This window comes from Cynocephalus volans, chromosome 11 (assembly GCF_027409185.1).
Source record: "Cynocephalus volans isolate mCynVol1 chromosome 11, mCynVol1.pri, whole genome shotgun sequence".
NCBI lineage: Eukaryota > Metazoa > Chordata > Mammalia > Dermoptera > Cynocephalidae > Cynocephalus > Cynocephalus volans.
In genome coordinates this window covers 51,405,264-51,433,209 of record NC_084470.1, presented here as the reverse complement: position 1 = coordinate 51,433,209, position 27,946 = coordinate 51,405,264, and the positions used below count along the sequence as shown (strand labels likewise).

Genomic DNA, 27,946 nt, shown 5'->3' with positions numbered 1-27,946 from the left:
CTAGTGGGAGTTCATAGCTTTAATCACATTTTCAAAGAAAGTTCTTTGAATTAAACCATGTGGGCAAAGCCACTGAGGATCCTGAGAAGGGGTGTGATGTGGGCTACACAATCACACAACGTTAGTAAATTGCCCCCTGAGTTATCATATTGAAATAGTATTCATTGAGCCCTCATGCTGTGTCTAGGATAGAGCTTAGCTCTTTATAAACATTACCTCATTCACTGGTCACAACCATCCTTTCAGGTGGGTTCTAATGTTATCTCCACTTTACAGATGAGGAAACTGAGAACTAGAGGGATGTCTTGCTCCAGGTCACACGGTTGGATTTGAATCCAGGCAGTCTGACTCCAGGTCGCTCACCCTTAACCCTAACCCAGTGGCTCTCAAACTTTAGTGCACAGTATTGTCACCTGGAGGGCTTGTCATAGAAGATGTGGCTGGGCCCCATCCCCAGAGTTTCTGATCCGGCAGTTCTGGGGAGGAGCTTGAGAATCTGCCTTTCAAATGAGTTCCTAGGTGGTACTGATGCTGCTGGTCTGAGGGCCATACTTTCCAAACCACACTTTGAATTCTAAGCTATCATCACCAAAGGGAGGACATACAGCCCCAGAGAGTAGATGTGACCTTTCTAGGGTCACTTGGCTACTTAGCAGCAAAACCAAAATGAAAATGTGGGTCTGTGGATTCCATGCCCAGGACCCCCTATGACACTTGTGCTTAGAGGAGGGCATATCCTACTTACAAACCTGTGTGTGTTTGCCTGTGTGCAGTGCTATTACCTGATGTGGGTCCAGATCCTGGGGATGGGTGCTGGGGGCAGACGGTTTCTTCCCTGGCTCCTCTAAGCCCACTCGGGCCCTTCTCCACCTCCTGGCCCGTCGGTCTGTGGCGTGGGGGGCCTGCTCTGGCTCGCTGCTGTCGGAAGTCTCCCTGCTGGCCGCCTGGGGGTTGAAGTTCACATCCAGCTCTCCCTGAAGGTGCATTTTCTCAGCTGCGGAGTTCCTGGGAGCCTTCCGCTGCAAACAGGGCAGTCTGGCCCGGTGCCCAGCTTCCCGGGAGGAACCCGCTGAAGAGGTCTCTGAGTCAGAACACATGGCCTCGGGGTTGGGAGAGAGCCCGGAGGAGGGGGAGGCCGCTGAGGGGCCTTGGTCGGAACCCTGGGCCTGCGTGGGCTGAGGCTGGGGGTTCCTGGGCAGGCCCCGGGACTGCGGACACAGCTTGCTCAAGGCCTCACTCCAGTCAAAGTCCTCCTCACTGTCGGAACCCATCTCATCATAGGCAGAAGCCACACTGGAGGCCACCTCCAGGGCTTGAAAGGTCCCGCTCTTAGGTTTGGCCAGCAGGCGGGTAGGGGGCAGAGTGCCATCCTTCAGAGCTACCCAGTTTCCATCGGGGCTCTGCAACACTGGGGCCAGGTCTGCAGGTGGGGGGAAGACAAAAACCAGAGAGGGACTGTTATCATCTTAGAGCAAGGTGAGGTTGTCACCTGTCACTTCCCTGTAATTGGCTTGGGGGGGGGTGTTGGGGAGCAGTTGCCTTTTGGAAGACCAGGAGGGCACACTTAATTGGGGGCAGTGTAAAGGTCTCCTGGAAATCCCTGAGGCCCTTGTACTTCACAGATGGAGAGAAACTCAGAGACTTGGCTCCTATTTCATGTCTGCTTGGGCAGATGGTCACCTTGGTCTCCTCAGAACTGCCCCACTCCTGCCCCAGGCTGTCTTGGAGGGGAGGGGAGAGGGCTGCAGTTGGTAGCCCCAGGTTCTGGCTCTTTGACCTTGGTTTTGTCTCTTAGATCCCCAGTTCCCCTCTGCCTATGTCACGGGTTAACACATCTGCCCTTGGCACTTTGACAGAGCTCACTCCCAACAGCCTTGGGAGATGGCCATGAAAGTCCATGTTTAACTCAAGGCACACACCTCGTTCTGGAAAGAACTTGAGGCCCAAAGAGGTTGGTACCTCCAATCTCATTTTCCAGACAAGGCAATGAGGATGAGTGGAGTTAAGCACTTGTCAATAGTCATAACACCAGTAACCCGTAGAGTCAGGACAGATTGTGTCCTCTACCCATCTCCAAGGCAGCTCAAGGTTATAGACTGTGCCATGCAAGCCCTAGACCAGCTGTAAAGCAGCTCACGGGAGCAGGCTGGAGTAGTGCTCAGCTTGTTGCTATCCCTAAGGGTTGATCTACATGCAGGGGTGGCGTGGGGGTGGGGTAAAAGTTGCCTTGTTTTGTTTTTGCTGAAGGCAAACAGTAAAATATTTCCTGCTCATGTGCCTGGGGAGTAAGAGTAAGGACACAGTGCTCCTTTAGCCAGGGGTACCTAGCCCAGCCTAGCCTTGTGGCATTGGACACAGTAGTTGCCAGCAGAAGCTGTTTGTTTTTTTTCCCCAGAAGCTGTTTTTTTTTACCATGACCCTTGCAGGGCTTTTGGGGGTGGGTGATGAGGGCCCCAGGGCTTTGCAGGGGATTGTTTCCCAACTTGTGTGTGAACACCAGCTTCTGGGCTTGAGGCCTACAGGGGCCACAGCTCAGCTGCAGTAAGACCTTGAGGCAGGGTCCTACTTCATGCTACATTAGACTGAATGTACTGCTCCATATAATGAAATGTAAGTTGTCAGCATTTCACAGGGTTGTCTACAGAGTATTGTACTTGCTAGGCCTGTTTCAGAACCACAACTGTAGAGGAATTCAGATGGTGGTGGTACATATGTTTTCAACTCAGCAGCCCAGGTCCCTTTCAGCTGCCTGACTGCAGCTCAGACTGCAGGACATCGAGTCCCCTTTCTTCTGAGAATCAGGAGGTTGGGCTCTCTTTCACAGGGGGATGCTGGGCCCCAGCAGTGGGCTGACATAAGCAGGGGCCTCCTGGAAGCCAAAGGCCATGAGCCTGGCCTTGCTGCTTCTGCCTTCAGCATCCATCTCCACCATGTCCCTGTGTTGAAGTCCCCATGGTCCTCAAACTCCTCATCCTCGCCTCCCCCTTTTCCTAGGGTGTATTCTCATCTCCCTGTCTGGACGTGGCCTCCCCTCTCTGAGCCCCCCAGTGTGACGGCCTGGCTGGCTCATTCCATGGTCCTGCCTGTGTCTGGCTGATCATGCACGCAGCTGGGCCACCCTCCAGATGACAAGGCCCCTGAGGCAGGGCCTGGATCTCACCCATCTCCTCATCCTTAGATGCAAATTAGCCTGCTCTGTCCCAGAGCTTGTTCATGCACTGGAAGGACCAGCAGTATCGAACTCGAAGGGCCTGGGCAGCAAGCCTGCTCAGGGGTTCTCTGAGTCTCAGCTCCTTCACAGGTGGAGAGGGCATAGCTAATACCTCACTGGGCTGATGTGGGCATTACATGAGGAGGCTCCTAAAGAGTGTTGCATGTGTGTGCCCAGAGCACATTGTCTTGGTCGCTCCTTTCCCCCTTATCCGTAAGTGAATGAGGCTGCTTCAGTGCAGAGCAAAGAACAAGAACTCTGGATTCAGGCTGGGCTGATCCACAGTTACTGAGTTTATTAGCAGCTGACCTTGGTCAGAGAGCACCTCTGAGGCTGTCTCCTGGCCTGTCAGTGGGGTCAGTGTGACCCACCTTGCCTATCTTTAGGATTATTATGAGATAAAATATGTAAAACATTGATTACAGTGCCTGCTGCACTGAGGACCCTTGGCTATTTTTACCTTATATCTGTTGAACTGGACTATAGTATTAGTATTTAACACATGATTATGGATCAATATCCATGTACTCCATATGTATGTACATAGAAAACATATATACTAGTCACTATTCAGGAGTATGTATTATTATCCACACAGCAATGCTATTTTTATTGATTACGTAAACACTCAGAAAAGTGACTAACTAGGCTTGTTATTGCCATTTACAGTTTATGGGCTCTACTTGTGGTGGTGGTAGTGATAGTAGGTCTTCTGGGAACGTGTTTCTATTTGGCTGGCATTCTCTCAGTGATGTGTCATGGGTTTCTCAGGAATGCTCAGGCTCTCAACGAAGCTATTAATGGCCAGTAAGGGGCAATATTAATTTTCCCAGCAGCCTTCCCCAAAACCTTGGCCCTTGTCACTTCTGTGTATACTGGCTGGGCCTCCACCTGGTCAGCACCTGCAAGTCTTTGCTTGAGGCTTGCTCTGGCTACTAGAGCCTGTGTTGCCTGCCCCAGGGGCAGGGTGGAAATGCTGGTGACTGAGGGAGTGGGTGGCTAAGTACTCCAGCTCCCTTGTCTGCTGGACAGGTGAGTTTTCTACACTGGCTCCTGGAGTTCCCCAAAAGGGACGAACTCCAATCACCCACAGTGGCACAAGTCATCTACTGCCTGTCTTTCCTCCTTGTCTCATGTCCCCACTTCCTGCCCTCTATGTTTTCTAGGCTCACCTCTCATAAACTACAGGTCCTCAGATCCTTGAATTCAGGGAGAAGGCAAACAAGACACCCACAAGATGCAGAGTAGACTTGGGCCCCAGCTGTGGAGCGTGTTTGCTCTGAGAAGAAAGGAAAGGTCCTCTGGGCCTTATAGTTGGCCACTGAGTCTGCTCTTGGGACCATCTTCTGAGACTCGACTCTCAGACTGCTCCTCAGTGGCACATACTTGGCTTTCTTTCCTTGAGGAGCTGGCTATTCTGTTCTTTGAGCTTTGCCCAAAAGCTTTCATTTCTAAACACTTATACTGTATTATGATTTATTTTCCTGGTTGTCTACTCTGCCTCCCAGGTCTGACTGTGAACTCCTTGAAGGCAGGGCCACCTCTTCCTTGCTCCTGTACTGCCAGCCCCTGGCCAGCTCTGGGCCCCATCTAGGCACATGAGGCTACTTGCTAATGAACACAGGCACCAACAGGCTGCAGGAGCAAGACTCTTGCTGTGCAGCTCTCCATGAGTTTGCTGTCTACAGCTTCTCTTGCAGCTATGGGAGGAAATCCCGATCATGCCACTCAGTGCCTGGCTCCAGGGCCAACCATGTTGTAAATGTGGTCCCTGAACTCCAACAACCACCACTTGGTGGGATGGGGTTCAGCTTGTTGCCAGTTCCTTTCTTTTGTGGCTTTTGCAACTCCAAGTTGCCATGTGCCTCTGAGAACATAGAAGTTGGCCAAATTTTATCTCGGCAAAAAGCCATCCTTCTTAGCAAAAACATAGATGGTTCTCTGAATACCCAACCCTGTGAAAACCTTGGTTGTTGTCAAGCTGCACCATCAGAACTGCTCAAAGCTGTATCTGGGCTCCAACCCCACATTCTCTTAGTCCACTGGGAGAATCCCTCCGGGGCCCTGCTTCCCTCATCCCTCCTTTCTCTAAACCCCTGCTCTTTCGTTATTCTACAGACAGCTCCAAGTGAGCAACTCAAGAGCAGTAACAATCCCCTGATCTTTCTTTCCCCAACACTGAGCACATGCTGTGTGTACAGTAGATGCTTAGTCAAGGTCTATAAAGTGAAAATGCATTTTGGGGAAATCTGTTAACTGCTGTAAGCAGTGTCACAACTGGAAGTGGAGTTGCTGTGGTTTACCCAAACCCAGCCCTAAGGCTGACCCTGTGTGTGCACTGATAGGCTCCTGTACCAGCTCTTCTCTGGAGGCATAAACAAACTGCTGAAAGAAGCCCAGTGGACATTCATTAACCTTTAAGATGACCTCCACCTCTGGACCTCCTCTGTTCTACATCTGTGCTCTGCGGAGATGGAGCAATGCCTCTGGGAATGATTTGCTTCCTGCTAAACATATCAGACAGCCCTCAAGACCTCTGGGGTTGGCATGGACATTTTAGCATGTCAAGGGCTGAACATTCCACAGAAAAACTGAAGTTTTCTACCCAAGTGCTTTTATTTTTTAGTTTATATCTTCATTCTAAGAGATGCATGAAATTTTGAGATGTATGAATTTTTGTGTGATGCTGTTGAACTAAGTTTTATGTTTGTACGCAATTGATAAATTACATAAGGGCACCTAATTTTACAAAAAATTATGCACAAATTTAGTTTTGAAAACTAAATTCCTTTGCAAATTTGTTAGGAATACTCATAATCCAGTGGAGAACTGTTCGTGAAATGGAGCGTCTTTAGAAGCCTCTTCATTCTGAGGGATTACAGGACTTGACAGCTTTGTGAAGGACTGTGTGCTGTAGATGTTGTCGAGTTTCTGAAGAAGTGGAGTTCAGTTGCCCTGTAGGGTGGGACCATCTAGGAGAGGGAAGCAGGGAGAGCGAAGTGACGGCACTTCCATCCCTAGGTGTGGCAGGGGTAGACAACCACCCATCAGAGACCCTTTTGTGGCCAAGCAATATTGCTGGGCTGTGTCAGCCCAGCCAGGACCAAATCTCCCAGGTCCCTCTGCATTGAGGTAGAGCCATGTGACCAGTTCCTGCCCACAGGACGGGAGTGAAAGGGGTGTGTGTCCCTGCTAGGGTGGTTAGGGAGCAGGTAAGCTGCCTTCTCCATTCTCTCCTCTTCCATCTGCTGGCCGAATGTAGATGATCCAGCAGAAAACTCACAAGGTGGGAGTCTCGGCCTCTGAAGGCTGCCCACTGGCCAGGGACACCTGCACTGCACTGTTGTGTTACAAAAACAACAGCAACAACAACAAAAAACTATTGTGTTAAGCCACTTGAATGTTTGGTTTACTTGTTATAGCAGCCAGTGTTATCCTAACTAATATATCCAGCTTTAGAAAGGACACCCTTAAAACCAGACCGATGCTAGAACCCAAATCTCTTTGAATGTTGAAATGCCCTGATAAGTTGGTTTAGTGCCCTTGGCCCACATAAGAAACACTCTCCCAGTCCACATGGAGTGGACAGCTGCGGTAGGGCTGTGCAGTGGAGTGATTTTAACATGCTTGCCCAGGAGCCCCCACTGTCTCACAGAACGTGCAATACTGATGACACATCAAGAGCCTTCATTATGCCACACCAACCAGGAAAACCGCCCAGGTGGAAAACATGACTACATTATATGTTGTGTGCTGTGCGGCCTCGCGACTCAGTGGCTCCAAATGGGAACACATCAGCTCAGACTTATGGGAATAGTTGCTGAATGGCCACGCAGTAACCGAGAAGCCTCCAAACAGCACATTTGAAACCCACGGGTCAACTGGACACTGCTAGAACGTTACTTGTCTTGTCCAGCCTGTCCATGCTCCTCCAACTGGGCAAAGCGGGTTCCTCCCTTGGGTGCTGGCCCCCGTCCCTCGGCTGCCTCGCTGCGGCCTCCAGTGAAGAGGTCTTCAGAGCATCTTCTCCAGTGATGGAGAATGCAGACTGGGACCTCTGTGGAAGAAAAAGAGGACGGGGTGAGCTCGTAAGGCACAATCCCTGGGAGGAATACCTTCAGCTTTTAGGGCAGACACTGCACTAACATGATTAATGGTACTGGCTTTTCTCATGTGAGGCTTAAAAGCTGCAAGTTGGTACATAATGCCATGCAATGGTACAAATGGTTCCTTGCTTCTATCCTTCAGGGTCAGCTCTCCTGTGACTCCTTATCCAGCCATTCTCCTGGCCAATATTTCTTAGTGCTAACTGTGTGTGATGAGCCGCTCTGGTGCATGCAAAAATAAAAGCATCTCCCTCTCGAAGACCTCCAAGTCTGAAGACTTTCAGTTGCATAGACTCAAAGTTATAGCACAGTGTACTTGCCATAATCATTGAGTGAGCACAATATGGTCAGTCCACAAGCCAGGACTATCACAGCACCTTCTCAGTTAGCCTCTGAATTAATGGAAGGAAAACAAACTCTAACCTAATGAGTAGTGGTAAAAATGGAATTGACATGACCCACAGGAAACATCTGAATTGTTTCATACATATTCTGAAGCCCAAATGTTATATACAGAGAACTTCATCAAACAGATAGAGACTGAGTTTTTCCCTTTGCCATTTAATGAAGGAATTATATTTTATTGGTTGTTTATTTTGCTCTTTGTATACTGATAAATTTAGGAGGGAAAGGGCATATTAATAAAGCCACTGAAAGCATCGGTGACTACTATATTAAGCAGAACACTGATCTGTAACTCAGGCCCCCAAAGCAATCTGTCTCCACCTGCTGGCTGACATCAGCATCAACAGCTCTGCTCTCTTGTGTCCCTGAGAAATGTGCTCACCTTGTCGACTTTCTTCCTCTCCTACCATAGGTACTTTAAAGGAGAGCTCTCTTGGAGAGCTATGGGTAGCGCCAAGGAGTGGTTTGGAGCTGGACTCAGGAGGCCGCCATGCCTGGGTTCCAGAACCACCTCTGTCACCACACCTAGGCCGAGAGACTTAATTCCTTAAGATAACCTAACCTTACTCTGCACTCATAGTAACTGCATAATAAAAGCTAAGAAAAGAGATATTTGAGAATAGCAAAAGGAAAAAAAAACTAGCACAGGATATTCAGGTGACAACACTGCACTTTATGATTGGAGTTTGGGGGAAGATCCCACACCCCCAAGGACTCTTAATAGTCTGAGAAAAGACACAGAGATAGATGAAGACCAAAGTCCACAGCCCTGTCATTGCAGACCAGGCAAGGGCCAGGAACCCTCAATCACAGTGCGCCTGGTACACTCTGCTGGAGAGTGTGCTGGAGGCCCATTCAGGTTCAGAAAGAGTTGTAGGAAACCTCTACTTTCCCCTACAAGAACTTGGGGCAATCTAGGAGGAAGGTGGGTGTACAGACAAATTTGGAACCCTCCAAGCTGTGTACCAAGGGTCACAATCTCTTCCCAACCCTTTGAATACAGAAGAGAAAACATGACAGCCTCTAGACCTGCCTTTCAAAGCAGTGGTCACAGGTTAACAGAGCCCAGTGGCGGATGGACTCTCCCTGTCTTATCAATGCCACCAGACTCTGTATGTTGATAAGAGTCAGTTCAAGCAGGCCACAGCCAGTGGGACACCCACTGACGTCCCCTTCCCCGATCTGGGTGGAAGGTCTTGAGCTTCCTCTCTGCCTACTGTGCGTCACTGAACTCTATCACAAACATCTGTTTTCTGGCCTGGTGTCCCCACTAGTCTGTGGGCAACTGAGGGCAGTTAATGTCCTGTTAATGGTGACATACCCAGCCGCTGGCACAGTAATTGGTATAGAATTGGAAATCAATGGATGTTTGCTGTGGAGTGAATGCAATTTGGGGAATCAGGTTACAGGTGCCTGATTTTTTTTTCCCCTTTACTTCTTGGATAAAATTGGGGAGTAAGAGAAAGAAAGAAAAAGAAGCCTATTATCATCCCCACTTACATCCTGGAGAGCAGTGTTTTACTTGGAGGAGAGCCAAGCTAACACAGGTGGTCAGGTGGCTTTCGGCCACGTATCACCTCCTTCATTCCAAGGGCACAGCAAGCACTGCCCCTGTCCTGAGTGTCCAGAACAGTTCTGATGATGCAGCTTGACAACAACCAAGGTTTCCACAGGATTGGGTATTCAGGGAGACGTCTATGATATAGCTAAATCTTTGTCAGATAATGAGCAGCTTTCAGAGAATGCAGAGATGAAGGCTGGTGGTCAGTTGGCAAGTGAAGTTATTCAAAATGAAGGAAAGCACCCATCCACGGCAAATCCCCACATATTGAGTGGAGAAACCCTTGGCACTGATCCCACCCTGGACTCGGCAAGGCTGCCGTTTCTGGTGATCACACGGATCTTTTCATACTCTGTTATAGCTGTACATTGAGTTCTCAGCTCTTCCACAGACTGTGAGCTCCTCGAAGGCAGAGATGGTCTTTTACGTGTGAGCTCCTTGAGGGCAAGGGATGGTCTTTCGTGTGTGATCCTCAGTCTCACGATGCCTGATGTTTGTGCCTGAATTTGTGGGATGCAAGACATAATTCTGGCCCTTAAGGAGCTGACACCCTTGTTGCCAGATGCATTATTATTGCAGCCTCACAGAGGTCATTTTCCATACTCTGGCTTTTAAAGAGAACACCTACAATTGTGTCACTGTAAATCACAGAATATGTGTTCTAAAAAGGGGGAACGGACAATATTTAATATTTTATTTTGCAGTGGCTCAAACTGTTTTATGTGTGGACGTGTGTGTCTGTAGGAGGTGGCTGGGGTCCAATATTATGGGACAAAAATGCTCCCCTCTCTGAAAAGCCAAGATCAATAAATGAGAAGTTCCAACAGGGAAAATGGGTTCTGTGCTTTTCATAAGAGAGCTGGGGATGCCAAGGTTTTATAATCTATTTTGGGCAAACCATTGTCCACACTAGAAAAAAAAAAACTATACCATGACAGTCACAAAAGGTTCAGCAGAACTGTCTTCAACAGGTCCCAGGACACTGCTGGCCTACAGTCTCCAACGAGGGCAGAAAAGCCACAGTTCTGGGGCCCAAATCTGGTTTTGCCACAAATTCATTGCAATGAACACAAGGCCCAGCAGATGGCGCCACAACAGCACTTTTGCTCCCCAGCTGGTTCAACCTCTAGGGCTCCTGGGAAGTGATGGGATTACTTGAGTAATTTATTTGCTCATTACCCTGGCTGAACCCTCTGTGCTCACCCTTTCTTTCTCACCAACCGCCTCTGCTTTTCTACTTTCCTTCTTACCCACCCTAGGGCCCATGGAAGAAGCAGGGCTAGTGAGGTGTGGAAGGGCTGAGGGCCTGAGTTACAGTGTCTGCATATCTCTGCAAGGGGGCTGGTAATGGTTGGGGGAGACCATGGGTCCAGGAATGTTAGCATGTCAGCAACAACAGAGATGGACTTGAGAATTTGAACTTTCAAATAGGCCCTGCCTCTTTACCCTTTAGGCACTAACTAATAGGCGTTATGTTAGGTGGTAGGTCAATGTCAGCTCTCTCTTGCTAAATGGGATCTTGGGGGACTTCAACTGTTCTAAACTTTGTTTCCACATATTAAGGAATCAGTATCATACCTGGCCCAGAGAAAGAACTCAATAAATATTAGACAAAATAAGAACATTTACTAAGCCCTACCACCAAGTCAGTGCAACATATCCATTCTCTCACTCAGTCTGATTGGGTGCACATACGTAAACTGAGTCAGGGTTGAATGAGTTGCCCAATGTACTTGAGTGGTCAAGGGGCAGAGGCAGGGTTTGAGCTCGGGTGTGTTTGGCTCCAAGTCGGTGCTCCTCCATGCTCTCTTGGTGTGTGACTGACTGCCTTTGCTGAAGGCCTGGTAACAATGCACTCCTGGTTAAAGTGCTCCAACCCAGCAAGACTCGCCACCTGAATCAGCGGGCTCTGAAGCTTTGGGTGAAACACCCAGGGCAATCATCAGTTATCTTTATTATACCTTCCTTTGCAGTCACTGCATCTCCCGTGTGGGCAGCAGCAGCATGTTCTACCTACATCTCTTGCAATGATATGGATTGTTGGATATAAATTGGAATGTGTATGCTTGGATTGTTGCTATACTTGCTGTGATTATGATTACTGCCAACAGGACAAGCTCCATGGCTTCAAAATAGTCTTTGCTCTCAAAGAGCTCACACTATAAAACAGGGAGAGAATGTTTTTTAGCACAAAAGATTTGGGGACAAAGGGATCAATAAGAGTGGTCATATGAATAAATAATTGAGACTAGCTTTACTTTGTATTTTTAGGATCACAGTCATTAAATTCAATCCACTAACTATAAAAATAATAAAAAGTAGTTTGGTTCTATGCTATGGCCATTCAAAGGAGAGAGCACCTGTGAGGGAGGAAATGACAAAGACACGAAGGGACGAGGTTGAGGAAAATAGAAACAGGGTAAGAGACAGAACAGAGAAGGAGCCAGACATAGTTCGTCTCAGTCACTGGGCACATAGTAGGTGTCTGGGCTTTGGCTTCTTCATCATCATTATCTACAGAATCATCAGATTATTAGAGACAACTTCTTTTATACATGCTCCCAAAGAAGCATTAATGAATTCTAACCTCCGCACTAGTGCCTTCCAGGATATTGCATCTTAAGGCTTTGAAAGCCTGGTTGCACTGACCTTCCTCCTGGCAGAGAGCCACACAATGCGGGAGGACATTAAAAGGAGAAAAATCACTCCAGACTTTCAAGAGAATCCCTTCGGAGTGGGGATGAATTAAGTTTGGGTTTTGCAGTTAAGCCCAAGCAGTGGGGCCTGTAGGGTTTTGGGATTCTGCACAGTTATTCCCTGAGCCAGAGTTGTCCAAATCATTGGAGAACTCTCTCAAAGGAGAGAGCCCTCCCAGGAGGCCACAGGTTTAGGGCTTTCTAGGGTCTGGCCAGGGATCCCTTCCCAAGATATCATAAAGACTCCATCCTTAATCCTGGCAGCCTGTTGGCATCACCCTGGGAACTTCTAATAAGAATATGGGTGCCCTGGCTCCACCCTAAACTTCTTGAGTCAGAACTCTTGGAGTGGGGCTTGGGCAGGTGATGCAGATAAGTGCCCAGGGTGAGAGCAGCTGGTGGAAAGGTGGCAGAGCCACTTTCTCTGAAGTCCCTGAGAACTGAGATTTGGCCTGCTGGTTTGTGTCCAGGCTCTGGCCGGAGTCCACGCATCTTTCTGCATTTACTGTTCATCAGCTCATCGCCTTTTCTTCAGTTAAATCCTGAGACCAGTGCTGTGCAATACAACTTTATGGGATGATGGAAATGTTCTATATTTGCACTGTCCCATCCAATAGATAAGCCACCAGGCACAGGTGCTCTTGAGCACTTGAAATGTGGCCAGCGTGAACAAAGCCTGGAATTTAAATTTTATTTAATTTTAATTAATTTAAATTTAAATAGCCATTTGTGGCTTGTGGCCACAGGATTGGACACTGCAGTCCTTGAACCTCTGAGCTAAAAGAGACTTTGGAGATTAATGAGCCTGCTGATGTCCTTTTAAAGAGAAAGAATTTCCATCAAGGGCTTTGGAGCAGGAAAAAGATATTCAAATCATGGCCCCAGCAATCACTAGCTGTGCGACCTTCGGCAAGTTATATTAATGCTTTAGCCTCAGTTTCCTCATCTATAAAAGGGGTCTAATAATACCTGTGTCCCCATATTGTGGCAAGGAGGAGAGCAAATAACAAGTGATGGTCCAACATCATGCCTGCTCCTTAGCCACGATTAGTTCCTGTCCCTTCCCCGTGTGGACCTCAGCAGCAGCTAGAGTCACGGTCATCAGGCTGCACAGCCTCGGGGGGCTGGGGCACTGAGAAGGATGATGCTTGTCCACTGGATATGCCCCCCCTGGAGAGACCCCAGGCACACCCTGCTATGGTACTGGTTAGAAGGGAGGGGCCAAGGGAACAGGTCAAGACAGGGTGTCACACCAATGGGGCAGCAGGACAGAGACAAGGACAAAAGGAGGGAGGGAGGACAAGAGGTGGGAGAGAAGTCAGGGGCAGAAGCAGGGGTCCAGGTTGTTTCTGCTGGGGTGTCTGGGGCTCATCTGCCTGGGCTGGTCAGTGTGGGAGCTGCGGGTTACCTCAGAGTGTCCTGTGAGCCCGTTAAGTTTGGATGGCTGGAGCCAGGTGGGGACGGACGAGTAACTCCATCCCACCACTTCGGACAGTGGCTGGGTGCAGGTTTCTTGGTCTCTAGAACCGCTGGAACTTGGGGTAGGCCTTTTCAAATGAGCCAGTTAATCAAGACTCAATACGATGCATTCTTATCTCCAAGAGCTGGGAAATGTGCAAGCTCTCCACGCAGATAATGGGTTTAAAAGCTTTAATCACAGCTCTTGTCTTCAAACCACACAGGAACTAAAGATGGTCATTTACAAGGGTGCGGATCCCGCTGTTTTTGCTGGGACCTTAATCAATACATTCTCCTTCCTTCACAGGTGGAAAAGGACTCAAGTCCAGGCCTTGACTAAATCTCCACAAATCGACACATTCTGCCATCAGTTGGCCACGATCTGTAGCTGCAGGATGCCTACCACACACCCAATGCTGAGCTTCGGAAAAGCCACAGTGTACGTGATCACTGACCATCATGAAGGGACTAATAACGGCTCCTCAAAGGGGAAAACTGTGCCAGGACCCTGCTGGATGCTTAATGGTTTTCTCTTTAATGTTAATTTCTCCAGATTCAGGCTGCTTTGCTTGGGCAGCTCCCCACAAGTGTGAGGTTGGAGGAAGATGAAGTGCGCACTTCTTTCTGCCTGATATTGTTGACAAAAAATGTGCAGATTACATATTGCAAATCATGGGATGGTGAGAACTCAAAGGGAGAAGAAGGAGGAAGCCTCCTTGATCAAATGTCCAGTTTAAAAGTGAAGGTTGCAGAAATAGGAGCCAGTTGATGACCTAGTCCCTTCTGTAAGGGGACTCTGCTCCCGTCCAGCATATTATCTAATCTGGGTGATTAAAGTGTTATGCCAGGAGGGGTGCCCACCCAAGGGGTACATCAATATCCTTTATAGGGCTTTTTCAAACTATAGCCTCACAGTCCTCTCCCACCCCTCTCCCACAAAGGTAGATTCAAGACTGGGGAAGAGGAACACAGTTTGCAAGTGCTATATAACAGAAATTCAAAAAAACCTTGGAATCAGGGAGGGGCTTCCATTAGGTCTTATTTCTATATCAAAATCTAGACATAAATCATATTCTGTTATCTGCCTGAAGAATAAAAAAGTAAGAAATGCTGAAGTTCTCTTCCTTAGTGTCAGAGCTGCAGCCATGAGTTATGCTGGGCAGGAGGCAGGTGATTGGCAAGATGTGTTCTAACAAGAGAATCAGACCCAGAGAGGTATTTGCTTTAGCAAACCAAATGGGAATCTTGTGAGACTCTGGCTTGAGCCTCTCAACAGCTGCCTCGGTGAAAACAGCCCGTGGCCATCCTGTGCCTCAGGTGGACTGAGTTCTTTCCAGCAAGCTGATGAGCCAGGCGGGAGCTCCCCCTTGGGTAGCATCATTATTATTTTTTGAAGCTGTTTTTAGCCGGTGCTTGGCTGAGGAATGTGGATAAGACACCTCTGCTGTCCCGCTGTTGAATGAGGTGCACTGCAGCCTGTAATCACTGCTGTGCCCACCGTCTGACTCGTGGTACCTATGAGAGTCCGCCGCCCACATCTCTACTGACATACAGAGAGTGTCTCCGGTCTCCAGGAGGTAGGAGGAGCACCATTTCCAGCTTTAACCATACGCATGATAAGGAGACCCAGTGAACATCTGGTCAGGAAGTGGGCATTCCATAGCCAGAGCTTCCCAGTGAAACGGGAGACAGCAGAGTGTGGGGAAGACTCGGAGCAGGGAGACCTGTGTTCTAGTCCTGATACCCACTTAGTTCCAGGGCTCAGGCTGGCTAGGCCTCAGTTTACTCCTCTGTAAAATGGAGCTAACATAGGGTGCTGTCATGTGGATCTGATGAACGATACATGTGAAAGCCCTTTGCACATACAGTTTATGTAAAGGAAAGATACTGGTCACATGTTATTACTATAGATGTCTGACAATCCCTCCATTACTGCCATTGTTACTCAAGTTTCCTGTGATGCCCCTCCCCCAACCCCGCCGTCTCTCTGTTCACAGGGTTTGCATGAGAACTTCAGTTACTGTGCAGAGCTGCAGTCAGCTGGTATGAATAGGAAATACCAGGAAAGGCCTGTTTCTGGGGAGTGAGTCTCTTCAGTGCGAGGGGGCACGAAACAGGTCAGGGAAGGAGCTTTTGCCCTCTGATGAAGGAAGAACAGGATACAGGGAGTGGATAGAGATGTTCCAGTGGGTGAGCTAAGATTGCAGAAGAGAAGCAAGCTGCTGCCATCCGGCCATGTGTGGGAGGGAAGGGAGGGCACCTGTGAGGACCTGCGATGGGGACCGCTGGTGGGGGCAGGTGGCCTGAGAATTGGAGCAGGCAGGGGTCAGTGACACACCAAGAGCTGCTGCTCTTGGGGCCTGTGGTCTAGCTGACCAAAACACGTGAGGTCCAGCTTGTAACTCATAGGGAGAACTTTAGGGATACAATGACCTTGACTTTGAAATGTAGAAATAAGGTAATAATAGAACAGTAACTATCATTTGGGGGATGACACCTCTGTGCTAAGTGGCCTATATTCACTTCTCATTTAGTCATCTGCCCCTGTGTCCCTTAGTCTCCATTTCGAGCCACATGACCTCTATTCTGTTCCTTGAACAGACCAAATTCCTCCCTGCTCAGAGCCTCTGTGCATGCTGTTCCCCTGTGGGAATGCTCTTCCTGCCATGCTCCCAAAGCTCTCATCTTTCAAGTCTTGGTTTCATGTCACCTCTTAAGAAAGGCTGCTCCTAACCAAGCATTCACCTGCCACTAATCCTCCCTCCCCTCTATCCTCTTGACATTAATGACTAGAATCTGTACCCCTGTGTCTCCTTGTTTATGCTGTGTCTCACCACTAGATTATGGTGGATTCTGTGGTATCTGCAGGAACCCCTGTCTCTGCAGCACCTAGCACAGCACCTCACACACAGTAGAAGCTCAATAAAGACCGTGTTGACTGCACGAGAAATCCTCAGAGCCATCCTTTGGGGCCAGTCTTATTATCCCTCTTGTACAGACAGGAAACTAAACAGTTGCTCAAGGTCACAGAGCTACTCAAGGGCAAACCCAGAATCCCACCCCGGGAGTGGCAGAAGCAGGACCCAAGCTCCCTGTATTTGCCTCTCACCCCTCAACTCACGGGTAAGTCTGGGGTGCTGGCAAAGACTTTCACTTTCTAGAACCCCCCCCCCCCCCCAACTTGACTCTTTGAGTTTGCAGAAAATGCTTCAGAAAGACTTCCCAAATGCAAGGTGACATTGTACATGCAGCCTGAGCCCAGGAACGGCAGGCCTGATTTAGTGACAAGTCTGAATGACAGGCTATTGAAAGGACATTTGCTCCCCAGCTCTGTCCAGTAGGAGGCCTTCACCCCTCACTGCTGGAAGGGCCCCTCCAAATTCCAAATCCATTTCCAGTCTCAATCTTTCACCTGAGTGCCCAATTATGAACTGTCTCCTACAATCTCCTTTTTATCAATCTTAACCATACCCCTCCTGCCTGGCTAACTATATTATAAAGTTTGGAGGGCAGGGACCAAGTCTTCCACTTATTTTGTTCTCTTTGGTGCTGAGCACAGGACAGCAGCAGTAAAACAAGCTGACAACAAGCTGACAGCATGCTGACAGGAGAAGGCTCTGCTGATAGATCAATGAAGTTAAATCTCTGATAAAGCCACAGAGACACTCCTCGTCAACCCCTGCATCTGTGGCTGGAGAGGATGCAGGTGAGGCTATGATGATCTCTCTGGAATTGCTTGTCTACCCCATCGCTGCTTTGCACACCCATTTTTTAATCTGCTCACATGAGGATGAATGCCACTGGACCCCCGGGGGAGCAGGGAGAACACCTGGTTCTGCCTTTCCCATGTCAGACTCCCCAGTGTTAAGCTGCACCTGTGTGTTGCCCTGTCCCTGCTCCATGCTCTGACCAAGGACACCTACAGTTGACAGGGCCCGAGTCCTGCCGACCAGTGTGCCTCAGTTTCCGGCTGCACCTGCTGTACCTGCCGCACCCAGCTCCTTTCCCAGCACCCTGCGTCCTCTGCTTGGTGTCCCTACACCAGCAACAAAGGATGCTGTGGGCTCAGCCACTCTATGGCACATGTGAAACGCCCCAGACGCTGGGCCCACAGGAAGGCCCCTGTGCCTTTTGACTCAGCCCTTGGCTTAAGTTCAGGGTGACAGACAAAAAGGCTGGCTCCACATCCTGACTTCCTGACCCTATCCAGATGTGACCATTTTGGTGGCTTAAATGGCAGTGGCAATTTTCTTGCTGTCACTTCTCAGTTTCAGTAAAGTCAGTGATCTAGGTATAAGAACATACATGACCCTCGTAAAGCTATTTTTTTCCCCAAAGGACTCAGTACAACTCCTTTCAGAATGAATAAAAAAATGCAGCCACTGACATCTTCATTTTTCCCAAACTGGTCTGTTTAGAGACTCACCTCTGCATTCATCAATAGTCCGTTTGTCTTGTCTCTCTCAGCTTTGCTTCCTTCGCCCCTCCTGCCCCTCTGACACACTCTCTCAGTGTCTCTCCCTGTCCTTTGGGACCCTTCACGCTGGCTGGTGGGTACATAAGTCAGCTACACATGGATAAGCGTCATGTCCCCATTTCTACGGGGAGGACGGCTCTGACTGAACATGTGGAGGTGTTTTTGTGGGGGTGGCGGGCATGGCTCGGGACTCACCCAGAGGCTGGCAGAAGCTCGGTGGCCCCCCGGGGAGGCTGCGGTCTCCTCGCCGGCTGCCTTTGCACTGCGGCCCTGGGGCTGTGGCCACTCCAGCTCTGTTTCTGTTTGCTGCTCACTTTTGCTCTTCTGTTTTCTTATGATCTGGGGAGGGAGGTGGGGACAAAAGGAGACATGATATTGAAGACAACCCCAGATGCTATGTGGAGTAACTGGGACCATCTTTGTACTTTTTTTTCTGCCCCTTAAGAGCTTAGTTTCAACAGAACACCAGCCTGTTTCAGACCTGCCTTATGATAAAACAGTACAACTATAGCCTTGAACATCTAAGCATTTCATAGTTTACAAATAATCCTTTATGATGTTAACAGCTTCTTCTATTTACTAAGTGCCTGCCACGTGTCAGACTCTGTGATGGTACCATATGTATATGCTTTACTTCATTTAATCCCCAAAATGAAACTAAGAGGTACATACCATAATTTTACAGAAACAGGCTCGGAGAGATAAAGTTATCAATTAAGGTCACATAGCTACTAAATGATGGAGCTAAATCTCAAACCCCAAATCTCTGGCTATACATCCTGACTTAGGAAGAATCTGGAAGTTCTATGAAGGGGGCAGTACCAAAAGTCATCAGGAATGGTTCAGCTCCAGCTCACTGTACCACGGGCTGTGTTGACACAGCTGTTTGGATTAAGTGAGTCCATTTGTACAAAGGTCTCTGGGTTCCCAACTTCCTACAGGCAGAAAGCAGCCAAGAAAACTGCTGAGCCACCAAGATGAGCATATTCTTCAATGCCCTTTTAGACAAGACAGGATAATGAAAAGGGAGGCTGAGAGCCAAGGAGATCAGTGAACTGAGGTGCCATGCCCAGGGACAGGCCTGGAGCCTAATCAAGGCACAGTCCCTACCTACAGGCTGAGGACCTGGCCTCATGTGCCCAGTGGGATTTCAGAACTGCTGTGGACTGGTGACCTCCTGTGTCTCCCATTCTTCCTCTTTGCAGGTGGGTGGGGTTAGTGCTGTTTCTCTGCCTCTCTTCCAACACTGTATGTTGGGTACATGAGGGAATATAATCTGTTTGCTTAGTTCACAGACTTCCAGCTGAAAAGGGGCTGAATATGGATCAAATGTACTTTGAATTGTGATTGGATGAGACATTTGGGGATCTTTGGGTGAGGGGAGTGTACTTGGCATGTGGATGAGACATGAATTATTGTGACCAAAAGGGAAGGCTGAACGTTTTCAACACTCCCTGTATACAGCCCTTTTTCATGTGACTTTTGCAGTCCCTCCCACATCCCAGCTCTCGGCTTTGGGATCAACTGTGTGACTGGCTCTGGCCAATGGCATGTGAGAGGGGTGAGTGACAGCTGTCTGGCTGAGCCAAGCCTTTTAGGCACCACTTGCTCCCTCTTGCTCTCTCGTGCTTCTGCCTTGGCTGCGAGTAGCTGATGTGCTCTCAGTTGGGCCCAGAATGAACATACCACAGTGGACTGGGCCCCAACCCACAACTGGAAGTGGAGCCACTGTGAATGTGTAAGCAGGAAAAACACTGTGGTGTCATAAAATAGATCTGTTTGGTCTTCATCCCTAGTTCCTGGCACAGAGCTTCCAGATATTTGTAATTTTTTGAGCGATAAGAGTGTCTTTGTTATGCTAATGAGACAATTCAAGGTGGGGCCCTTAGATAGCTTCAGGAAGGGATTTGGTAGCCAGAAAACCCAACTACCTGACTACAGGGTTAGAATTTTGAGCTCCACCCCCTAGCAGTAATTAACTGGTACATCACATAAAGCACAGCTCAGGGCATGGAGAGATTCTTTGGGAAGTACTGGCAGGACACACACACACACACACACACACACACACACACACACACACACACACACACACGACACACACACACACACACACACACAGAGCCAAGGAGTAGCCTGCTCAGTGCTGAGCTGCTGGTTTCTCATCCACCAACACACACACACACACACACACACACACACACACACACACACACACACCCAGCCAAGGAGTAGCCTGCTCAGTGCTGAGCTGCTGGTTTCTCATCCACCAACACACACACACACACACACACACACACACACACACACACACACACACACACACACACACACACACACACACACACCCAGCCAAGGAGTAGCCTGCTCAGTGCTGAGCTGCTGGTTTCTCATCCACCAACACACACACACACACACACACACACACACACACACACACACACACACACACACACACACACACACACACACACACACACACACACACACACACACACACACACACACACACACACACACACACACACACACACACACACACACACACACACACACACACACACACACACACACACACACACCCAGCCAAGGAGTAGCCTGCTCAGTGCTGAGCTGCTGGTTTCTCATCCACCAACTCAACCCCTAAAGGCAAAACATCCAACTGCTTAGAGTTTGCAGTGCAATGCAAACCACTGCACTGGGCCCCAGAGCACAAAAGGCACAAGCCAGAAGGGACAAGTGAGGAGGCACACATGAACAGTGCCCAAGACATTCCCCGTGTTTTCTTCCCCGGGACTGCCCCTGCCCACCTACCTTCTGCAGGATCGTTGTGGCCAGTTCCTCAGTGAGCTCCTCCTTGTGGTCCCGCAGGTAACTGGCCTCATTCTGCTTGTCCTGTGGAGGGAAGAGAATAGCCACGTGTGAGGGTGGGCTTGGGAGGACTTGGCAACCGCTTTTTCAGGATAGTCCTGACCACAAGTGTGGGTGGAGGTCAGCTACTGCTCTAGTCAAGGCTGCTGTGACATGGATTTCCTGATGACCTACACTTTCTCTCAGTGGCCAGGACCCCTACCCACACCTCCACACCTCCCCCTGGAGAGAAGGGGAGGCCCTACCAGGCTGTCCCCATAGGCTTCTGCTTTGGAGATCGCCTCCTCAATGGCCTCTTCAGCCACCCGCAGGGCAACAGCCAAGGTGTCCATCATGCTATGTCCTAGACAAGAAACAGAACATGGAGCACTTTCTAAAAGGAAGTGACAAGTAAAGCCATTGATCCACTTTAAGCTCTTCCACTTAAACCCTTCGTAGGCTCAGGCTAAGTTCCAAACTGCTTATGGTGGCATATAAGTCCCTGGCCCTTCTCACCCGCCTCACTACTGCCACTCACTCATCATTTACCTCCTGCACCCCAGACACAACAGATGATCTGGGATTCTTTGAGAACTGCCATCTCTGTCTTCATGACTGTTACCTCGCTCCGCCTTCCTCCAGTCTCCTGTTCCATAACTGAGCTGGTTCCCTGGGACCCGAAGTCTTGGCCCAAGGCTTCCTCCTCTGAAAAACCTTCTCAGATCGGTCAGCCCCTCCCTTGACTGGGTGTCCACCTGAGGTTCTGGGCTTGCTTTCATTGAAGCCAGAAAGTGCCATCCCCCTGTCCCCTTCCCACATGTCATTTTCAGAGAGCAAGAATTGATCGTATTCATTGTTGTACCCTAATGCTAAGCACAGGTCCAGGCATTCAGAGTGGCTTAAAAATGACTGTACAGAAGGGCTTAATATAAGGAAATAATGGTTCTTCATAACTTTCTCAAATAAAGATTATGTTTGACTTTGTGCATATAATGTATCATTGTGATGACAGAGATAACAGTTATTAAATGTCCTATGGGCACTGGGCTGTGCCTATAGTTTAATGCAGATACAAAATCCATGGAAGAATATTTAGACTATAAACCAGTATCAGCAACAACACTGGCCAACCTAACAGAACTCAACCACATGCCAGGCCCCAGGCTGAGAGTTTCACATACATGATCACAGTTAATCCTTACCACAATCCAGTGAGTAGGTATCATGTAGGTGCCATTTTACAAATGGTAAATTTGAAGCACAGAGTGATTAATTAACTTGCCCAAGGTTACAGAGTGAGACAATAAGAGAGCTAAGATTTGAATTCAGTGCTCTGTCTCCACAGTCCTTGATTTTAACTGCAAAAGTGAGATGAATACAAGCTAACATGATTTTATAAAATAGTGCTATCATATTTTCATTTCACACATATCATTTGTGTATTAGCAAACACAGTTTTAGGCATGGCAAGAAATGGGAGGAACTACCTCCAAATCAAAGGACTTCCCCAGGTGACATAATTGCTTCTCTTGAGATACCAGATTTTTGTTTCTTGTGAGAATTTCTGTCATCCCTTACATAGTTTACCCCAGAAGCCCAAGTCACACCAGGTGCAAGAATGGGTCTGCAAGGCTGGGTGCCTGGGTCTCCCTTTCCCCAATTTCAACCTCCTGCTTTTGTTTATAATCTCCTAGCCATGTGTTATAGAACACAAGCAGATCTCCTGTAAGCAGCCAAAAATTCTTTGTGGAATGAGATGGTATAAATACATCAATTCACTAATTAATCACTCACTCAAAAAAAAAAAAAAAATTCAAGCTTCTTAGACTTCAAAAGACACAAATGTGGACAAAAAGTGCTACTTGGGAAACAATAAAATCTCTAAAACCAGCCCAGTTAAGGTGAGAGTGATATAGCCAGCTGATGAGTGCATCACAGGCTGGCTAGGACAGTCATGAAAGAGCCGTGTAGGGCAACCCAGCCAGGGACTCTGCACGCTGCAGTGCGGCTGCTTGAACACATCGTTTTCCCAATGTTCTCAAAAGCAGAGCCTATAAAATCTAAGTTGTCATCGCATTACGTGCTCCCTGGAGATAGACACTGTATTTCCTATCTCTCTTCTTCAAGATACACATGAGAGTATTTTTCACAGAAGAGGGCACAAATTCTCGTTGAATTAAACAGACATTTACTGAGCACCTCCCATGTGCTAGGCTCTGGGATGGCCCCCAGTGATACCCTGATGGACAAGCTGAGTCCATGCTCTCATGTGCTTTCCAAACTATTGGGTGATCAGGCATGTAAGTAACTGCTAAGAGGCATGTACAAATATCCCTGTGATAGAAATAATTACCAGGTCCCACAGATCCCTGGACAGCAAGCACCTGGGTCATAACCAGAAAGGCTTTGGATGCCATGTTTATGATGCCCACCCACACTTGTGAGGGTGGATCTTCTCTGCTCAGTCTACTGACTCAAATGCTAATCTCTTCTGAAAACAGCCTCACAGACACACCCAGAAATAATGCTTTACCAGCTATCTGGGCATCCCTTAGCCCTGTCAAGCTGATACATAAAACTTACCATCATAGTACCCAAAGAGAGAAAGAGAGAGTTCAGAAGAGCTGTGGGGGCCACAGGAGGAGGGTGATTCAGGAGACACTGACCATCAATGTCCAGTGCTTCAGAGAAGGAATTGAAGTGATGTGTTTCATTTGAAATTAGAAGCTTGTTTTGTTTTTAACCACTCTAAGGAGACTTTTTTATATTGGTATAAAATTTAAGTTGTCATCACATTAAGTGCTCCCTGAATATAGACACTATATTTTCCATCTTTTTTTATACTGGTATAAAAAAGTGGAAGTTAATCAGTAAATGATACACTGTCTATAAGAATATTTTAATATGGGATGCACAAGTGAGTGGATTGATTGCTATGTTCCAACTTTGTTTTTTTTTTTTTTAAAGATGACCAGTAAAGGGATCTTAACCCTTGACTTGGTGTTGTCAGCACCATGCTCTCCCAAGTGAGCTAACCGGCCATCCCTATGTAGGGATTTGAACCCAGGGCCTTGGCGTTATCAGCACCACACTCTCCCAAATGAGCCACGGGCCGGCCCTTATGTTCCAACTTTGGAAGAACATTGACTAGTCAATCTTAAAGTGTCAAGCAGTTGGGTAGTGAATGCAGTTTTCTAGGCCACACTTTAGATATACTCACCTATTTTGATGACGGATTCACACAGATGGCAATAATAAGAAGATCCATGGGGACTCACACATAGCAATAAATAGTTGCATCCAGGGGTAACTATGCAACTGGGAGACCCTGACAATATCTGAAGGTGTTTTTTATAACTCCATCTTCCCAGTAGCTGTAAACACTTAAGCAACCTGTATTAGTCCATTTCTGTTGCTTATAACAAAATATCTGGAACAGGGCTAATTTGTAAGAAAATGAAATTTATTGCTTACAGTTTCAGAGACTAGAAGTCTAAAGTCCAGGGAACACATCTGGTGAGGGTCTTCTTTGAAGGTGGCTTTATAGCAATGCAGGGGGTCTCACATGGCAGAAAATGGTGGAGCAGGGAGAGAGAGACTATCACGTGCTCTCCTTTTAAAGCCCTCAGAACCACACCCCTGATCACCATTTTAATCCATTCACTACGGCATGGTCCTACAATCTAATCACCTCTTTAAGGCCCCATCTTTCAATTACCATAATAGGATTTCCCACCCTCAACAGTTACATTGGGAATTAAGTTTCTAATACATGAACTTTGGGGGACATAATTCAATCAATCCACAGCACAGCCTTACCTTCTGACTGCCTATAAAAGGTTGAGTCACTGCCTGAAATGCTCCCTTCATTCTCCAGATTTGACTCGAGAAAGCTTCCTCCTAGATGGGGGAGAGAGAGAGAGAGATGGAATTAATATCAAAGGTTTGCAATGAGCATTGATGCACTGTGTCAGGGAATTGGCAGATCACCATGACCCACTTTGATTAAGTTAGCCTTGCAAATAGGTTTAGAGGATCATTGGGTCCCACAATAATCCTACAATTTTTGACCCATTGCTTTTTTCTTCTCACACTAATTCCCAGTGTAGCATTTGCTGCCACCCCCGGCTTCCTTTTAATACTTTCTTTGGAGGCAATATTCAGCCAAAGACAGAACAACAGATTGAAGTCTGAGAGATGTGAGGTCAATTCCTGGACCTGCAAATTACTGGTTGTGTTGCCTTGATTAAGTTACTTAACCTCTCTAACATTCGGCTTTCTTACTGGAAAAACAGGACTAACAATAGCCCACTCCTTTGATGTGTGATGAGACATCACACACATTTTTAGCTGGAGTCTATGGCATCAATCCAAACAGTTGCCCTTAGCTGACGATTTAACTGCCATCATTCTCTTCTGTAGAAAAGAGTGCATGTGACACAACCCTGGTGAAGTAAGATGAGTGAGTGAAGCAAGCTGAACCGGGGTATTTGACTTTTTAAGACCCGCTGCCCTTCTCTGGTCTTCTCTAAATTGAACATGCAACCTTGGTTGTAGTTCCAGTCTGGGAAGAACAACTGGCTAACTGCTTTTAAAAGCCTTTTTTAAGTTAGTGATTTTTGCTAACTGTGTTCCCATATTAATTACTACATGAGATCTTTAAAGGTGGAGATGTGTTTTTTTGTGTGTGGTTTTTTTTTTTGAAATCACTGTACCTCAGTGCCCAAGATAGCACCTAGACAGCAAGTGGCTCAAAAAAAAAAAAAAAAATTATTGAGTTGGATGCCGGTTGAAAGCAGTTTTACAGAACCAAGAAAATAAATATGGGCCTACGTTCCCCTTAGCTCAAAGAGGGGTGAATGCCACTGACACCAAGTCAAACTGAGCGAAAGACCTTAAATACATATCACATACCCTGTGCTTTCTTGGATGGGCTGCCATGGGGGCTCCTATGGGGAAACTCTAAAGGTGTTTGCTGTAGGAATCTGTAGTGGAGGTAGTAGGCTGCGGCCTGCATGAAGTAAGCTGTTAGTGTGCAGCCAGTCATAGTAATTCAGCCTGACCACATGCCGCTTTCTGCATTTGTGTTTTTTGACCAGGCTTTCAAAAGCCTGAGGTCCACTTATTCTAGCTCTGTGACCTTGAGGAAGGAACTTTGTCTCCCTGGGTCTCAGTTTCTTCATTTATAAAATAAAATTTTAGGATAAGTCATCTTCTCAGTTGCCAGCCTACCCATCTAAGTGCAAATATCTCACTTTGGCATGTGACATCCAGTATATATTCATTCATCTAGCAAATAGTCCATGAGCATCTTCTAGGTGCCTGGCCTTAATTCAGGTGTCAGGAGTACATTGGTGAGCAAAGCTAGAAATCCTCTCTACCCTGACAAACTTGAGAGTCTAATGGGGGAGAATCCATTAATCAAAGACGTATAAATAAATATGAACTTAGAGGTATGTTAAGTGCTCTGATGGGGTGGTTCACAGTACAGTGAAAGTGTTCAGCAGAGAACACTGACCCAGTCAGTGAGGAACCAGTCAAGGGGGTGTGGGAGATGGGAGAGCAGCCAGGGCACAGCAAACAGCTTGCACAGAACCTGGCAGTGGGAGAACAGGGTGCATCCGAGGTCCTGAGCGAGAGGCAGTGTGGCTGTGCTGCAGAGGGGAGACAGACCACACAGCTCATGGCGGCCACATCAGTGTTTGGATCCTTATCTTAATAGCCATGTGAAGCCATTAAAGGTTTCACAGAAGTGACCTGGTCAGATTTATGCCTCTAAAAGTACACTAGGGGGCTGCTGTGTGGAAAACAGCTTGGAAGGGGGAGAGGATGGGTGCAGGAAATGGAAGTCCTGAGTAGAGCCCACTTTTGAGGTTCAACTGTGATGGGAAAGAGAATGGCAGGGCAATCAGTGGAGAAAACTCATTTAAGGGAGAGTGCAGGAAAGGGAGAGACTTAGGTACATTTATAAATCAATAGGAACGACCTAGTTGAGAGAGGTTGAATAGACAAGAAGGAGTGACCTCGACACCTTTCTGGAAGGGATCAGATGCAAAGGGCAAAGGAAGGGGCAGGCAACAGAGAAGGGGGGCAGCGTCCCCACTGCAGCAGCGGGAAGGAAGACCAGGAAGTCCCTGCCTGGTGTGCACTGCCTGCCTTGGGAGGAGAGGAGAGGATGGGGAGGCTGGTGGGGGATGAGGAGAGAGGTGAAGATTTGGAAACGTCTTTGAAAGACTGAGCTCACCTGTGGACAAGCTCTGGTTTTGCATGACTTTACGTCTTCTAGTAGAACAACTCTCCCTCTGTTTCCCTTTAAATTCACAGGTGGGAGAGTCAGTTTTATTTAGGATGATGTGATTTTTTCCAAGGGCAAAAAGCAATTGAATTGTTCTGGAAAGCTCTGACTCGGCATCCAGACAACATCTCACTATTTTTCCTGAGCTGGAGGAACCTCTGATTTCACCTGGCTCAGCATTTCCAAAAGATCAATTTGTCAATCAAATTTCAGATGAAAATGCAATAGACCTTTCCAAGAATCATATCAAAAATATAGAGTTATTAATAAATAAATGCAAGGTTTATTTTTTCCCATTTTATTTATCCAATACTAAATAAAAGCATGAATTATTTTTCCATTTGTCTGAAGATTAAGTATATTAGTAATGGCCACTTTTACCTTTTCATGTAGTGCTTCTTTTTAGCATAATTGTTAAAAATATCATGCTGGGTCTATCAGTTAAGCCATGTGAGTACTCATTACCACAGGACATTATACTACTTATAAGTGTGTTTACTTATCTGACTTCTCCACGGAATGTTGGCTGTGAATGTTGGCGGGGTCTTACCCATGTTGTCACCCTAACTTTTAAACCAGGTAGGCACAGAGTAGGTGTTCAATAAATGTTTACTGAAGAAATAAATAAATTGTAGATATATGTGACAAAAGTACTGTGTCTGCTTTTAGGTCTAATCTGGTCACTTGATGTGGGCTGCAGGAAAAGGAGTAAGGCTAGCTTGGGAGGGTTGGGGAGGGACTGGTGTGCATGTGATGGGTGATCCATAAGATTCTGTGGACTAAATGAATTTTCAATGGACTGAGTGTTTTTATGGTAAACTACCCTGGTCTGTGTATTGGGGACATTTCATAGGTGAGAGGAGTTTTACACTGAAGGTCCTGGAGCA

General features: G+C 47.5%; 1 protein-coding gene across 1 annotated transcript in view; it reads right to left on the bottom strand.

The window, feature by feature from the left end:
- The window catches only part of MYRIP (myosin VIIA and Rab interacting protein), a 353,617-nt gene that overhangs the window by 60,866 nt on the left and 264,805 nt on the right, over positions 1 to 27,946 (bottom strand). Inside the window, exons 5-10 of the mRNA XM_063114747.1 lie at positions 24,584 to 24,664; positions 21,031 to 21,128; positions 20,729 to 20,809; positions 18,110 to 18,253; positions 7,115 to 7,268; positions 783 to 1,420 (exon numbers count right to left, since the gene is read on the bottom strand). Coding sequence (XP_062970817.1) covers positions 783 to 1,420; positions 7,115 to 7,268; positions 18,110 to 18,253; positions 20,729 to 20,809; positions 21,031 to 21,128; positions 24,584 to 24,664 — 1,196 coding nt within the window. The remainder of the gene's footprint in view (positions 1 to 782; positions 1,421 to 7,114; positions 7,269 to 18,109; positions 18,254 to 20,728; positions 20,810 to 21,030; positions 21,129 to 24,583; positions 24,665 to 27,946) is intronic.